We start from the raw sequence: 17364 nt of genomic DNA, 5'->3' as shown, positions 1-17364 counted from the left end.
AAAAGGTGGCGCAACAAAGTATTAACTTAAGGGGGCTGAATAATTTTGCACGCCCAATTTTTCAGTTTTTGATTTGTTAAAAAAGTTTGAAATATCCAATAAATGTCGTTCCACTTCATGATTGTGTCCCACTTGTTGTTGATTATTCACAAAAAAATAGTTTTATATCTTTATGTTTGAAGCCTGAAATGTGGCAAAAGGTCGCAAAGTTCAAGGGGGCCGAATACTTCGCAAGGCACTGTACCACATAGAGAAGATAAGTTGCTATAAACAAACTTTATAGGCCCACACTGTTATGCTTAATGCCTTTATGGACTATATTTTGTTTATGGCATGGCATCTCACTCATTCACATGAATTATGGTGCAGACACCAGAAAGAGCAATGCATTTCTGCAACCTCATTACTGAGAAGGTTGGATTACCGCTGAGCAAGGAGGGAATAACCAAGCATTATCTGTATATAGGTTAGGACTAGAGGTCGACGATTATTCGGAATGGCCGATTAATTAGGGCCGATTTCAAGTTTTCATTACAATCGGAAATCGGTAATTTAGGATGCCGATTTTGCCCAAATGTAAAAAAAAAAAAAAACCTTTACACCTTAATTTAATCTTTATTTAACTAGGCAAGTCAGTTAAGAACACATTCTTATTTTCAATGACGGCCTAGGAACGGTGGATTAACTGCCTTGTTCAGGGGCAGAAAGACAGATTTTTACCTTGTCAGTTCAGGGATTCAATCTTGCAACCTTACGGTTAACTAGTCCAACGCTCTCACCACCTGCCTCAAGAGGAGCCCTTCTGTTACGCGAATGCAGTAAGAAGCCAAGGTAAGTTGCTAACTAGCATTAAACTTAATCAATCATAACTACACATGGTTGATGATATTACTAGTTTATCTAGCGTGTCCTGCATTGCATATAATCGATGCAGTGCGCAATCGCGAAAAAGGACTGTCGTTGCTCCAACGTGTACCTAACCATAAACATCAATGCCTTTCTTAAAATCAATACACAGAAATATATATTTTTAAACCTGCATATTTAGCTAAAATAAATCCAGGTTAGCAGGCAATATTAACCAGGTTGTCACGACTTCTGCCGAAGTTGGCTCCCCTGTCTGTTCGGGCGGTGCTCGGCGGTCGTCGTCACCGTCCTACTAGCCGCTACGATCCCTTTTTCGTTTGTCTGTTGGTTTTGTCTTATTAGTTTCACCTGTGTGTATTTTGGTTTAATTAGCTTCCCTATATGTAGTAGTTTGACCCGCCCTTGTTTTGTGCGGGATTGTCTTTTGTTACGTGTGTACATATTAGTTCGTAGTGTATTTTATTTTCTATACTGGACACCCTGTGGTTTTGGGTTGTCTGGTATAGTGTCCTGCGCCCTGTATTGTATTGGGCTTATCAGTTTGGTGTGCAATAGTAAAGCACTTTACTCCGTTACTCTCTCTCTGCGTCTGATTCCTGCACACCCACCTAGTCCCGCGTGACACAGGTGAAATTGTGTCACTTCTCTTGCGTTCATTGCATGCAGAGTCTACAGAGTATATGCAACAGTTTGGGCCGCCTTGCTCATTACGAACTAATTTGCCAGAATTTTACGTAATTATGACATAACATTGAAGGTTGTGCAATGTAACAGGAATATTTAGACTGATGGATGCCACCCGTTAGATAAAATACGGAACAGTTCCGTATTTCACTGAAAGAATAAATGTTTTGTTTTCGAGATTATAGTTTCCGGATTCGACCATATTAATGACCTAAGGCTCGTATTTCTGTGTGTTATTATGTTATAATTAAGTCTATGAATTGATAGAGCAGTCTGACTGAGGGATGGTGGGCACCAGCAAGCTCATAAGCATTCATTCAAAAAGCAATTTTGTGCGTTTTGCCAGCAGCTCTGCTGTTTATGAATTCAAGCCTATCAACTCCCGAGATTAGGCTGGTGTAACGATGTGATGTGAAATGGCTAGCTAGTTAGCGGGGTGCGCGCTAATAGCGTTTCAAACGTCACTTGCTGAGAATTGGAGTAGTTGTTCCCCTTGCTCTGCATGGGTTACGCTGCTTCGAGGGTGGCTGTTGTCGATGTGCATCCTGTTTCCATTGATCATCCTTGAGATGTTTCTACAACATTATTGTTGGTAAATTTACCTTTGGTAAATTCAATTGATTGGACATGATTTGGAAAGGCACACACCTGTCTATATAAGGTCCCACAGTTGACAATTAATGTCAGAGCAAAAACCAATCAATGAGGTCGAAGGAATTGTCAGTAGAGCTCCGAGATAGAACTGTGTAAAGGCACAGATCTGGTGAAGGGTACCAAAACATGTCTGCAGCACTGAAGGTCCCCAAGAACAGTGGCCTCCATCATTCTTAAAATGGAAGAAGTTTGGAACCACCAAGACCTTTCCTAGAGGTCAAACTGAGCAATCGGGAGAGAAGTGCCTTGGTCAGGGAGGTGACCAAGAACCCAATGGTCACTCTGGCAGAGCTTCAGAGGTCCTCTGTGGAGATGGAAGAACCTTCCAGAAGGACAACCATCTCTGCAGCACTCCACCAATCAGGCGTTTATGGTAGAGTGGCCAGATGGAAGCCACTCCTTAGCATCATGTCTTTCAGCGGCAGGGACTGGGAGACTCGTCAGCATCAAAGGAAAGATGAATGGAGCAAAGTACAGAGAGATCCTTGATGAAAACCTGCTCCAGAGCACTCAGGACCTCAGACTGGGGTGAAGGTTCACCTTCCAACAGGACAATGACCCTCAGCACATAGCCAAGACGACACAGGAGTGGCTTCGGGACAAGTCTCTGAATGTCCATTAGTGGTCCAGCCAGAGCCTGGACGTGAGGTCATCACTGATGTTGGGCGATTAGGCCTGGCTCACAGTCAGCGTTCCAATTCATCCCAAAGGTGTTCGATGGGGTTGAGGTCAGGGCTCTGTGCAAGCCAGTCAAGTTCTTTCACACCAATCTCGACAAACCATTTCTGTACAGTGGTTCTTCCTGTAAAGGTTGCGTCATACTGCAGCACACCTTGGCACGTTATTTAAGTGTCAGCCATTGTTGCCATTAATGCTAGTTAGTGATACCCTCTGGTGATCAGACTATCTTTGAGAAGCATTTGACAGTCTTTAATATTGTTTGTACTAGAGAATTTAAAACCTTTTGTAAGAACATAGTATATGGGATTAATTTGATTAATATTATGGTGTTTCTATTCCAAGAAAAACTTCAAATGAAACCCTCAGGGTTTCCGTTAGGAAAATATGGCGCTGTACAACGTGACCGGTCGGGAGTAGGCTACAGTACTAAGAGCAAAATAATCCTAACATTTTCACACCCTAATTGTAGTCTAACCAATACCCAAACGGATATTCAGTGAAAATCTCAATCTCAATCTCAATGTGCTTTAAATGCCACAATGTCACAAATAACTGAACACGCACAATTCTTAAAACTCTGAGAAGGGTAATAGGAGGTGATCTGCATTGCATATTAAACGTATTGCTATATTCCATGCGTTACTGTGTGTTACGATCCTCTCTCTCTCTCTCTCTCGCACACGCTGTCTTGATCTCTGAATGCTATGAAAAGCCAACGGAATTTACACCTAAAATGCTGACCGGTTGCACACTCTATAACCACAGTTTATATTATTTTACCATGCTGGTCATCTATGAATGTTTGAAAAGCTTGAAAAATCAAGCTGCTTTAATATTTAATAATTTCTGCCCTCTGAATTCATATTCATGATATAAATAGGCCCATGTGCACCTTGATATTGGGGGTGCGCCATGCGGTCGTGCCTAACGGGGAACGGGGGTGTGCCATGCAGCCATACCTAACGGGGAAAGGGGGGATGGAGCAGGTCGGTCGCAACCCAGGCGGCCTGAAGATCCTAACTCTGGCGAGAGCCGAAGCCACCCTTCCGGCCCAAAACCCTAAGTTCATATTCACTTTTAAACAACGCAATACTAATGTTTTAGAAACCAATATTTGGTGGAATAACCCTGAATTTCAATCACAGCTTTCATGCGTCTTGGCATGCTCTACACCAGTCTATGCCACTCCTGGCTCAAAAATTCTAGTAGCACGGCCTGTGACCATCCATCTTCCTCTTGATCACATTCCAGAGGTTTTCAATGGGGTTCAGGTCTGGAGATCGGGCTGGCCATGACAGGGTCTTGGATCTGGTGGTCCTCCATCCACACCTTGATTGACCTGGCTGTGTGGCATGGAGCATTGTCCCGCTGGAAAAACCAATCCTCAGAGTTGGGGAACATTGTCAGAGCAGAAGGAAGCAAGTTTTCTTCCAGGACAACCTTGTATGTGGCTTGATTCATGAGTCCTTCACAAAGACACATTTCCACGAGTCCAGCCTTGCTGAGGTACCCACAGATCATCACCGATCCTCCACCAAATTTCACAGTGGGTGTGAGACCTGAAGAGACTTACAAGCCACAGTGTCTTGCACCCACTGTGAAATGTGGTGTAGGATCGGTGATGATCTGGGGGTGCCTCAGTAAGGCTGGAATCGGCCTTAACTATTTAGGGGTGGCAGGTAGCCTAGTGGTTAGATCATTGTAACTGAAAGGTTGCTGGATTGAATCCCAGAGCTGACAAGGTTAAAATCTGTCGTTCTGCCCCTGAACAAGGCAGTTAACCCACAGTTCCATCGGTAGGCTTGTAAAATAAGAATTTGTTCTTAACTGACTTGCCTAGTTAAATAACGGATAATGTGTGTGTGTAATATATATATATATATATATATATATATATATATATATTTATTACTGAGGCAAACTCTCTCCAGAAGTTCAGTGAGGATCTCTGAATGATCCAATGTTGACCTAAATGACTAATGATGATAAATACAATCCACCTGTGTGTAATCAAGTCTCCGTATAAATGCACCTGCACTGTGATAGTCTCAGAGCGCAGAGAGCATCATGAAGAACAAGGAACACACCAGGCAGGTTCGAAATACTGTTGTGAAGAAGTTTAAAGCCGGATTTGGATACAAAAAGATTTCCCAAGCTTTAAACATCCCAAGGAGCACTGTGCAAGCGATACTATTGAAATGGAAGGAGTATCAGACCACTGCAAATCTACCAAGACCTGGCCGTCCCTCTAAACTTTCAGCTCATACAAGGAGAAGACTGATCAGAGATGCAGCCAAGAGGCCCATGATCACTCTGGATGAACTGCAGAGATCGACAGCTGAGGTGGGAGACTCTGTCCATAGGACAACAATCAGTCGTATATTGCACAAATCTGGCCTTTATGGAAGAGTGGCAAGAAGAAAGCCATTTCTTAAAGATATCCATAAAAAGTGTTGTTTAAAGTTTGCCACAAGCCACCTGGGAGACACACCAAACGTGGAAGAAGGTGCTCTGGTCAGATGACACCAAAATGGAACTTTCTGGCAACAATGCAAACGTTATGTTTGGCGTAAAAGCAACACAGCTGAACACACCATCCCCACTGTCAAACATGGTGGTGGCAGCATCATGGTTTGGGCCTGCTTTTCTTCAGCAGGGACAGGGAAGATGGTTAAAATTGATGGGAAGATGGATGGAGCCAAATACAGGACCATTCTGGAAGAAAACCTGATGGAGTCTGCAAAAGACCTGAGACTGGGACGGAGATTTGTCTTCCAACAAGACTATGATCCAAAACATAAAGCAAAATCTACAATGGAATGGTTCAAAAATAAACATATCCAGGTGTTAGAATGGCCAAGTCAAAGTCCAGACCTGAATCCAATCGAGAATCTGTGGAAAGAACTGAAAACTGCTGTTCACAAATGCTCTCCATCCAACCTCACTGAGCTCGAGCTGTTTTGCAAGGAGGAATGGGAAAAAATTCAGTCTCTCGATGTGCAAAACTGATAAACTGAACGACTTACAGCTGTAATCGCAGCAAAAGGTGGCGCTACAAAGTATTAACTGAAGGGAGCTGAATAATTTTGCACGCCCAATTTTTCAGTTTTTGATTTGTTAAAAAAGTTTGAAATATCCAATAAATGTCGTTCCACTTCATGATTGTGTCCCACTTGTTGTTGATTCTTCACAAAAAAAATACAGTTTTATATCTTTATGTTTGAAGCCTGAAATGTGGCAAAAGGTCGCAAAGTTCAAGGGGGCCGAATACTTTCGCAAGGCACTGTGTGTGTGTGTGTGTATATATATATATATATATACACACACACATACATACATACATACCACACATACATACTGCTCAAGAAAATAAAAGGGAACACTAAAATAACACATCCTATATCTGAATGATTGAAATATTCTTATTAAATACTTTTTTCTTTACATAGTTGAATGTGCTGACAACAAAATCACACAAATTATCAATGGAAATCAAATTTATCAACCCATGACGGGTCTGGATTTGGAGTCACACTCAAAATTAAAGTGGAAAGCCACACTACAGGCTGATCCAACTTTGATGCAATGTGCTTAAAACAAGTCAAAATGAGGCTCAGTAGTGTGTGTGGCCTCCACGTGCCTGTATGACCTCTCTACAACGCCTGGGCATGCTCCTGATAAGGTGGCGGATGGTCTCCTGAGGGATCTCCTCCCAGACCTGGACTAAAGCATCCGCCAACTCCTGGACAGTATGTGGTTGGTGGATGGAGCGAGACATGATGTCCCAGATGTGCTCAATTGGATTCAGGTCTGGGGAACGGGCGGGCCAGTCCATAGCATCAATGCCTTCCTCTTGCAGGAACTGCTGACACACTCCAGCCACATGAGGTCTAGCATTGTCTTGCATTAGGAGGAACCCAGGGCCAACCTCACCAGCATATGGTATCACAAGGGGTCTGAGGATCTCATCTCGGTACCTAATGGCAGTCAGGCTACCTCTGGCGAGCACATGGAGGGCTGTGCGGCCCCCCAAAGAAATGCCACCACACACCATGACTGACCCACCGCCAAACCGGTCATGCTGGATGATGTTGCAGGCAGCAGAACGTTCTCCACGGCGTCTCCAGACTCTGTCACGTCTGTCACGTGCTCAGTGTGAACCTGCTTTCATCTGTGAAGAGCACAGGGCGCCAGTGGCAAATCTGCCAATCTTGGCGTTCTCTGGCAAATGCCAAACGTCCTGCACGGTGTTGGGTTTTAAGCACAACCCCCACCTGTGGACGTCGGGCCCTCATACCACCCTCATGGAGTCTGTTTCTGACCGTTTGAGCAGACACATGCACATTTGTGGCCTGCTAGAGGTCATTTTGCAGGGCTCTGGCAGTGCTCCTCCTGCTCCTCCTTGCACAAAGGCGGAGGTAGCGGTCCTGCTGCTGGGTTGTTGCCCTCATATGGCTTCCTCCACGTCTCCTGATGTACTGGCCTGTCTCCTGGTAGCGCCTCCATGCTCTGGACACTACGCTGACAGACACAGCAAACCTTATTGCCACAGCTCGCATTGATGTGCCATCCTGGATGAGCTGCACTACCTGAGCAACTTGTGTGGGTTGTAGACTCCATCTCATGCTACCACTAGAGTGAAAGCACCGCCAGCATTCAAGTGACCAAAACATCAGCCAGGAAGCATAGGAACTGAGAAGTGGTCTGTGGTCCCCACCTGCAGAACCACTCCTTTATTGGGGGTGTCTTGCTAATTGCCTATAATTTCCACCTGTTGTCTATTCCATTTGCACAACAGCATTTGAAATTTATTGTCAATCAGTGTTGCTTCCTAAGTGGACAGTTTGATTTCACAGAAGTGTGATTGACTTGGAATTACATTGTGTTGTTTAAGTGTTCCCTTTATTTTTTTTGATCGGTGTATATTCAGTCAACACATCTTTAGAATATAATAAACATTTTTGTTTCTCTTTGAATGAAAACCTTAGTGTAACAACAGTTTTAGTAAGTAATATGCTGCAGTCCCCCAAAAAATAAAAATGTATTTTTTTGGGTGTGCGTGAAGGACAGAGGAATAGCAATTCTTACACCATTGTTCTAAATTCAATCACATTCTTCATCATTCAGTTAATTGAAATCCAATGTTGAAGTCGTGCACAATTAACAATTTCTACTTGGTTTGTATCGCCCATTCATTGTCTGATAGAGAAACATTAGGCCTTGGGACCCAAAAGCATAATCAGAACTCTAACTCCCCCTTGTGGTGGTCTGGAGCAATGAAGCAGTGATGCAGGGTAATGTACTACACCTCAAATTATCTCTAAACCCAGCAGCATAATCTCAAAACATTCAATTGATGAACCACTGTATGTACCTCGCTTTGTGCACGGGGCCATTGTCATGCTGAAACAGGAAACAGCCTCTCTCAAACTGTTGCCACAAAGGAAGCACAGAATCATCTAGAATGTTTTAATGCTACAGCATACAATGACAATCTTTTTTTTTTTTTTTTTATGTAAATGATCCTCTGTGGCCAAATTATGCTTTCTAGTGTAGAAGCCTATTTTCAATTATTTTATTTATGTATAGACAGTAGTAAGCTAATTAGGTTATAATTTTGGCAATTCAATTTACTTTAGGGGAAGTTTGGCTTCCCCTAGCCTTACGGACAGTTACACTGGTATTTGCATCCAACCTTGCGCCTGTTATTGGCAACTGAAAGGTTGGGTGCTTACTGGAAGTAGGCCTAGGTCTACTTGTTATAAAACAGACCTGAGACGGGCACAAAGACAAGAATGCATTCTATAATGCCGGCGCCGACAGAGATGGCCGCCTCGCTTCGCGTTCCTAGGAAACGATGCAGTTTTTTGTTTTTTTACGTGTTATTTCTTACATTAGTACTCCAGGTCATCTTAGGTTTCATTACATACAGTCGAGAAGAACTACTGAATATAAGATCAGCGTCAACTCACCATCAGTACGACCAAGAATATGTTTTTCGCGACGCGGATCCTGTGTTCTGCCTTACAAACAGGACAACGGAGCGGATCCCATGCAGCGACCCAAAAAAACGACTCCGAAAAAGAGGGAAACGAGGCCTTCTTCTGGTCAGACTCCGGAGACGGGCACACCGAGCACCACTCGCTAGCATTCTTCTTGCCAATGTCCAGTCTCTTGACAACAAGGTTGATGAAATCCGAGCAAGGGTAGCATTCCAGAGGGACATCAGAGACTGTAACGTTCTTTGCTTCACGGAAACGTGCCTCACTGGAGAGATGCTATCTGAGGCGGTGCAGCCAACGGGTTTCTCCACGCATCGCGCAGACAGAAACAAACATCTTTCTGGTAAGAAGAGGGGCGGAGCGTATGCCTTATGGCTAACGTGACATGGTGTGATGAAAGAAACATACAGGAACTCAAATCCTTCTGTTCACCTGATTTAGAATTCCTCAAATGTAGACCGCATTATCTACCAAGAGAATTCTCTTCGATTATAATCACAGCCGTATATATCCCCCCCCAAGCAGACACATCGATGGCTCTGGACAAACTTTATTTAACTCTCTGCAAACTGGAAACAATTTATCCGGAGGCTGCATTCATTGTAGCTGGGGATTTTAACAAGGCTAATCTGAAAACAAGACTCCCTAAATTTTATCAGCATATCGATTGCGCAACCAGGGGTGGAAAGACCTTGGATCATTGTTATTCTAACTTCCGCGACGCATATAAGGCCCTGCCCCGCCCCCCTTTTGGAAAAGCTGACCACGACTCCATTTTGTTGATCCCTGCCTACAGACAGAAACTAAAACAAGAGGCTCCCACGCTGAGGTCTGTCCAACGCTAGTCCGACCAAGCTGACTCCACACTCCAAGACTGCTTCCATCACGTGGACTGGGACATGTTTCGTATTGCGTCAGACAACAACATTGACGAATACGCTGATTCGGTGTGCGAGTTCATTAGAACGTGCGTTGAAGATGTCATTCCCATAGCAACGATTAAAACATTCCCTAACCAGAAACCGTGGATTGATGGCAGCATTCGCGTGAAACTGAAAGCACGAACCACTGCTTTTAATCAGGGCAAGGTGTCTGGTAACATGACCGAATACAAACAGTGCAGCTATTCCCTCCGCAAGGCTATCAAACAAGCTAAGCGTCAGTACAGAGACAAAGTAGAATCTCAATTCAACGGCTCAGACACAAGAGGCATGTGGCAGGGTCTACAGTCAATCACGGACTACAGGAAGAAATCCAGCCCAGTCACGGACCAGGATGTCCTGCTCCCAGGCAGACTAAATAACTTTTTTGCCCGCTTTGAGGACAATACAGTGCCACTGACACGGCCTGCAACGAAAACATGCGGTCTCTCCTTCACTGCAGCCGAGGTGAGTAAGACATTTAAACGTGTTAACCCTCGCAAGGCTGCAGGCCCAGACGGCATCCCCAGCCGCAACCTCAGAGCATGCGCAGACCAGCTGGCCGGTGTGTTTACGGACATATTCAATCAATCCCTATACCAGTCTGCTGTTCCCACATGCTTCAAGAGGGCCACCATTGTTCCTGTTCCCAAGAAAGCTAAGGTAACGGAGCTAAACGACTACCGCCCCGTGGCACTCACTTCCGTCATCATGAAGTGCTTTGAGAGACTAGTCAAGGATTATATCACCTCCACCCTACCTGACACCCTAGACCCACTCCAATTTGCTTACCGCCCAAATAGGTCCACAGACGATGCAATCTCAACCACACTGCACACCGCCCTAACCCATCTGGACAAAAGGAATACCTATGTGAGAATGCTGTTCATCGACTACAGCTCGGCATTCAACACCATAGTACCCTCCAAACTCGTCATCAAGCTCGAGACCCTGGGTCTCGACCCCGCCCTGTGCAACTGGGTACTGGACTTCCTGACGGGTCGCCCCCAGGTGGTGAGGGTAGGCAACAACATCTCCTCCCCGCTGATCCTCAACACTGGGGCCCCACAAGAGTGCGTTCTGAGCCCTCTCCTGTACTCCCTGTTCACCCACGACTGCGTGGCCACGCATGCCTCCAACTCAATCATCAAGTTTGCGGACGACACAACAGTGGTAGGCTTGATTACCAACAACGACGAGACGGCCTACAGGGAGGAGGTGAGGGCCCTCGGAGTGTGGTGTCAGGAAAATAACCTCACACTCAACGTCAACAAAACTAAGGAGAAGATTGTGGACTTCAGGAAACAGCAGAGGGAACACCCCCCTATCCACATCGATGGAACAGTAGTGGAGAGGGTAGCAAGTTTTAAGTTCCTCGGCATACACATCACAGACAAACTGAATTGGTCCACTCACACAGACAGCATTGTGAAGAAGGCGCAGCAGCGCCTCTTCAACCTCAGGAGGCTGAAGAAATTCGGCTTGTCACCAAAAGCACTCACAAACTTCTACAGATGCACAATCGAGAGCATCCTGGCGGGCTGTATCACCGCCTGGTACGGCAACTGCTCCGCCCTCAACCGTAAGGCTCTCCAGAGGGTAGTGAGGTCTGCACAACGCATCACCGGGGGCAAACTACCTGCCCTCCAGGACACCTACACCACCCGATGTCACAGGAAGGCCATAAAGATCATCAAGGACATCAACCACCCGAGCCACTGCCTGTTCACCCCGCTATCATCCAGAAGGCGAGGTCAGTACAGGTGCATCAAAGCTGGGACCGAGAGACTGAAAAACAGCTTCTATCTCAAGGCCATCAGACTGTTAAACAGCCACCACTAACATTGAGTGGCTGCTGCCAAAACACTGACACTGACTCAACTCCAGCCACTTTAATAATGGGAATTGATGGGAAATGATGTAAATATATCACTAGCCACTTTAAACAATGCTACCTTATATAATGTTACTTACCCTACATTATTCATCTCATATGCATACGTATATACTGTACTCTATATCATCGACTGTATCCTTATGTAATACATGTATCACTAGCCACTTTAACTATGCCACTTTGTTTACATACTCATCTCATATATTTATATACTGTACTCGATACCATCTACTGTATCTTGCCTATGCTGCTCTGTACCATCACTCATTCATATATCCTTATGTACATATTCTTTATCCCCTTACACTGTGCACAAGACAGTAGTTTTGGAATTGTTAGTTAGATTACTTGTTATTACGGCATTGTCGGAACTAGAAGCATTTCGCTACACTCGCATTAACATCTGCTAACCATGTGTATGTGACAAATAAAATTTGATTTGATTTGAATGTTGAACACAGGAACCTGACACCTTTTTAACTTCGTTGTTTATGTACTAAAATTAGCTTTTTGTGTACAGATAATAGCACATCAACACCTTAGCCCAGCCCTGTCCTCTTAGCCAAATAATAAAAAGGGCCTCCATGGCCTTACCGAGGAATAAATCAGGGTGTGTTCTGAGTAAAACTAAAGGACTATTAAAAAAAACTAAGATGAAACTCCCTGCCCACATCACCCAAAAATAATTATTTTCACAAAAGGGATGCCAATCAAATTACAAGACACCTTTCACTGCCCAACAGCAGTGGAGGGCGTTTGTATGTTTTTCTTGACATGGCAACATTTCCTAAGTAAAACCACATAATTGAAGTGATAGGCCTGGGTGTAACGCAAGATGCCTGGGAGAGATTGGAGAATGGGTGAAGGTCACAGGTGGGGCAGGACAGAGCAAACATTTCACAAGATTATCCAGTACAATGGGATGAGGTATGTTGCCTAATGATACATTTGGTCATCTTCGTGGCTTGCTTTGTTGAATAAGAAGGCTGAAGGTACTAGGCCAGCCCTGTCAGAATTTATTTCAGCCCATGTTTTCATTCAGATTTATCACAAAACCAAGCTATAGAGCATGAAAATATTCTCAAGCCTTGTCTGGTCATGTTTCAATAGTGTATTAACAAACCCTTTGTAGTCTAGTTTACTTTTATTGCTGATAAAATAAATCAAAGCTGGAGGTTTGCCTTTAGGGTTTGAATTATAAAATAGCCTGTGTTGCTCAGCAAAGCCCTAGTGTTCAGAATTATGGTTCTATCGCATTTTGGGGCACCCCATCATGGAAAAGAAAAGCATTTGAACAAATAAGAGTGTATGCCTATTCTATGTGATAATATGTTGCCTGGCGTGTATAATCTAGGCTCCTTTTACTCTGAAACTGGTTGTGATAATTAGCATTAGCAAAGGCCTACCAGTTAGCTTGCCTGCCCAGCCTTTCGTACAAAATAGCTTACAAATGAATCCCTTTCACCCTTTGAGGAAACACTGATAGAGGGATGGATTTCAGTTTATGTAATTAACTAAGCTTTTAAAGGAATCTCTCTAAAGTAAAGTGGAGAATCAATAGTAAATCATTTAGAATGAGCCTCATGATCTCTAGGTTGACAAGCATACAGAACCCTTTCATATTGCCAATTAACCATAACCTTATACTCAATACTCCACTGACTGGGACCAGAATAACAAAAACAACACACAGACTAAAATCTAAAAGGAGGTGGGTCTCACCTGGTCAGCCCCATGGGCAGCAGCAAACTCCATAAACTCCTCAATGCGTACAAATCCATCCCCATCCTGGTCCAGAGCATCAAACACGGCCTTCAGAGGTGACGGGTCTTCCTCTCTCCGATTCAATATGGGAACCACAGGCATGGAGTCAGACCCCACCATCTTAGAGAGTAACAGATTCTCCACTGCTTGTTCACTTGTCCATCCAGACTCAGAAGACGAACCATTCATCTCCAGAACCAGGCCATCAAAACTATCTGTGGTTCTGGCAAATAGGTCCAAGTCTGCCAACCTTACCTCATCGCTCTGTTCAGTTTTTAAAGCAGGAATACCGTCACCCTGTATAGCCTCGGGTAGTTTCAAGTCCCAAGTTTCCTCATCACGTAGCGCATCTGAGGTATTGCACTGATCCAGAGCCATTTCCTCCTCTCCCTCGTGTTTAGTAACATCAAAGATAATTTTGTCTTCCATCAAATCCTGGGAGCCATTTTTATCTGAGCTACAGCCACTGGGCAGGTGACCCAGGATCGAAGCATCTCTGTCAGAGAGTACCTTTGGCAACAGGGGTTCAATCAATGGTGAGGAGTTCAGAAGGAGGGCCGAGTCCCCCTCACCTCTGTGGTCTGAGAGAGTCAGGATTGTAGTAGCCAACGTGTGTTCCTGCTCTGAATCCTCTGCAGTTGAATCTGATGGAGCACCTGTGCAGGTAGGTGAGTCGAGATGAGTAGGGCAGAGGCTGGGGCCACAGTCGGGAACCTCCAGATCCAGCAAAGGCACAGATCCCACCTGAACCTCTGGAGATAGGCTAGGGCGGTCAAAAGGGATGGTGTTGTGTGAGAGGCTGCTCTCAAGTAAACCTTCTGAGGTAATGTTACTGACTGTGGGCAGATTAGTCACAGGTCCTAGGAATAAACCTTTGTCCCCATTTTCAGGTGGCACAGTCTCCCCACCTTGCAAGGGAGGAGGTTGGCCTCTGTCCTGATCCAGAGATGGAAATAAAAGCTTCTCACAGACACCTCGTGGGTTTACCTCATCTGAAGGAGAAGGGCCGGAGGGAAAAGGGGAGTGTTCAGATAAGAGGTGAACTATCAACAAAGAGGACGCCTCAGTGTTAGTATCTGGAGTCCTATCTGAAACCTTCACAGTAGAAGGATGTTCACTGAGGGTTATCAGCTCCCTGTGACAGGTAACAGGGACTCTGTCACCCACAGGTGGATTTTGTTCGTCGCAGGCTGAGATGTCCCTGAACAAATTAGCCATTTTGGAGAATAACAGCCCAGGTAGTGGGCTGTCACTGACATTGTTTTGTTCCTCAATTTTGTCTTTGAGAGGCAATACCTCTGCTGGTTTACCCAGGGGAACTTGGGAATGATTAGATTGACATCCCTCCCAGGGCAAGATCTGGTCTCCACCAGAGTAACTGGAGGTCCTGAAAAGGCTATCTATATTTAAGGCATTCTCCTGAAAAAGCTCTTCCAGGCTTAGAGACTGGTTGACTTTCTGGAAATCCAAACCTGTCTGATCACTTTCTCTCTGGGGCAGCATGGTTCCTTTGTCTGAATCCATGAGGAGGAATCCATGGGAGGGTATGCGTTCTGAATCCCACTCTGAATATCCCAGAGGGCTAGACATCAGAGTATGTTCCATTTGAGTAGATAGCTAATTCCCCAGTAAACTAGAAAATTATCATTTATTTCAAAGCAAACATCCAATTCTTCCTAAATTTCAATATTGTTATTCTACACATGGTAGACAACGTCCTTGACGAGATCCATGGGCAGATGTTGCATGATGGTAAATAAAACACCTGCCTTCACTGTCTCGTTTTGAATTTATGACATTTTAGCACTGTGTAAACACCTTAGTATTTAAAAACCAGTGTACTTTCCATATTTTTTGTATTTGTCTACTTGCCCTAGTTGTTGCCTAAATGATCCACGCCTCATTTACCCCGTCTAAGCATGCACTTTTTAAATGTTGTCAACTAAACAAATTTGCATTTTCAGATTAATTTATAATTAATTCCATAGAATTATGAACTTTGATTTGTACTTTGGAATTCAACAAATACATTGGTGACATGTGACTTATCAAAATAGCGCTAAAACTAAATAGAAATGTTCTAAGAACCAACATATTAATGAGGCAACAACAGGCTAACGTCAAAAAACGTGAAGCGATATCACACAAAAAGATGAGTCCCTGTAATAGTAAGTGACTTGATCAATTTAGCGTGTTATCTAAAACACTCATTCATTGCCCCCATCTCCAGCATTGGGACTAACGCGAGGGGCCCTTCTTGCTTACACAACTGACTGCCTAACACATCAGTTAGAAAAGATTTAGCATAACATGAGATTCATGCTATAAATTGGATGCAATAAATACCACGAACGCGTTAAAGTTATTTTAAATAGTTAACATGTGCTAACAAGGTCCAAAAAGTTATCCACAATTTGGTTTGCAATGTGTGACCATTGTAACAGGCTAGCCAGCTAGCTTTTAGCCAATGCGATTTACGTTGTACTTGACAGTGCCAGTGGATGAAAATACGCCAACCTTGGAGTGAGTAAATAAATAGCTTTCTAGCTAACTTGGCTAGTTAGCAACGCTTGACATGTCCAATTGAAATAGTTAGGCTTGCTTACTGACTGACATGTTTAATAACATTGACTTAACGCTTCCAAACATCCCCACTCTCATATTTTGAAGGACGCTTTAATTAGCTAGCAAACGTTAACTAGCAAACAAGCCAAATGGTCAATCTCTGATTCTGAAACTAAATTGGACTGGCTACGAGGACATGTTGTCAAATGTAATCTTCCCAGTAAAGTTAGTTTGTTCGTTTTGTCAATAATTCTAATTTACATCCGCGTTTGGTGTTTTCTCCATACGTTTCGAATCCAAGATAGCTAATTTAACGTTATTCCAAGAATCATCCACCTGTGTCAGGAACATATTCAGTCTGTTTGCTTAAAATTTCTTCAGCTATTCTCGGACTCTCGAAATGTATTTACCATCCCAACGCACTCCAAAGACATGATGACCGTCAGAAGATGCTCCGAGATGTGTCAAACATACAAAATATGTTGCCAATATTTATCTAGAAAAGAGGCCATTCACAATTTCATCAGCAGCAAATGCCCCTGCCACCCCCCTCAGCCGCATTCAGCAATGACGTTTCACGCACGCGCATAGAACGAACCGCAGTTTCCAAAATAGGACGCAAAAATACAGTACATGACCTGTATGTATGTGGACACCTGCTAGTCGAACATCTCATTCCAAAATCATGGGCAATTAATATTGAGTTGGTCCCCTTTTGTTGCTATAACAGCTTCCACTCTTCTGGGAAGGCTTTCCACTAGATGTACAAACAATGCTGTGGGAACTTGCTCCCATTCAGCCACAAGATAATTAGTGAGGTTGGGCACTGATGTTGGGCGATAAGGCCTGGCTCGCAGTCAGCGTTCCAATTCATCCAAAAGGTGTTCAATGAGGTTGAGCTCAGGGCTCTGTGCAGGCCAGTCAAGTTCTTCCACACAGATCTCAAGAAACCATTTCTGTATGGACCTCGCTTTGTGCATTGGGGCATTGTAGTACTGAAACAGGAAAGGGCTTCCCAAACTGTTGCAACAACGTTGGAAGCACAGAATCGTCTAGAATGTCATTGTATGTTGTGAAAAAATGAGAATTATTCCGGTCTGTTTTCTCTGCAGTTGGACGAATCGACTGATGTCAGTGGGGAAGCCCAGTTGATTGTGTGTGTGCAATACAGAGACATTTCGGAAATGTATGAGCGCATTCTGTTCTGCTAAAAGCTCTCCGGGAGAACTACAGGTTTCACTTTGGTGAATTTTTTTTCAGAGCACAATCAGGATTGCCCACATATAGAAGGTAAATCCCACAGTCATTGGCCAGCAAGATAATGAGTCCT

The 17364-nt window shown here is 44.1% G+C and overlaps 1 protein-coding gene across 2 annotated transcripts in view; it reads right to left on the bottom strand.

Annotated features, from left to right (window-relative positions):
- Positions 1 to 16607, bottom strand: part of LOC110499073 (rab11 family-interacting protein 3) — a 117626-nt gene extending 101019 nt beyond the window's left edge. For both annotated transcript variants that reach the window (XM_021575951.3, XM_021575952.3), the window contains exon 1: positions 13428 to 16607. In XM_021575951.3, coding sequence (XP_021431626.3) covers positions 13428 to 15074 — 1647 coding nt within the window. In that variant the 5' untranslated portion in view covers positions 15075 to 16607. The remainder of the gene's footprint in view (positions 1 to 13427) is intronic.
- Between the last annotated feature and the right edge of the window lie 757 nt (positions 16608 to 17364).

This window comes from Oncorhynchus mykiss, chromosome 20, assembly GCF_057628025.1.
Source record: "Oncorhynchus mykiss isolate SJ-2025 chromosome 20, ASM5762802v1, whole genome shotgun sequence".
In the NCBI taxonomy this organism is placed as follows: Eukaryota; Metazoa; Chordata; class Actinopteri; order Salmoniformes; family Salmonidae; genus Oncorhynchus; species Oncorhynchus mykiss.
This window is presented reverse-complemented; position numbering and strand designations above follow the sequence as displayed.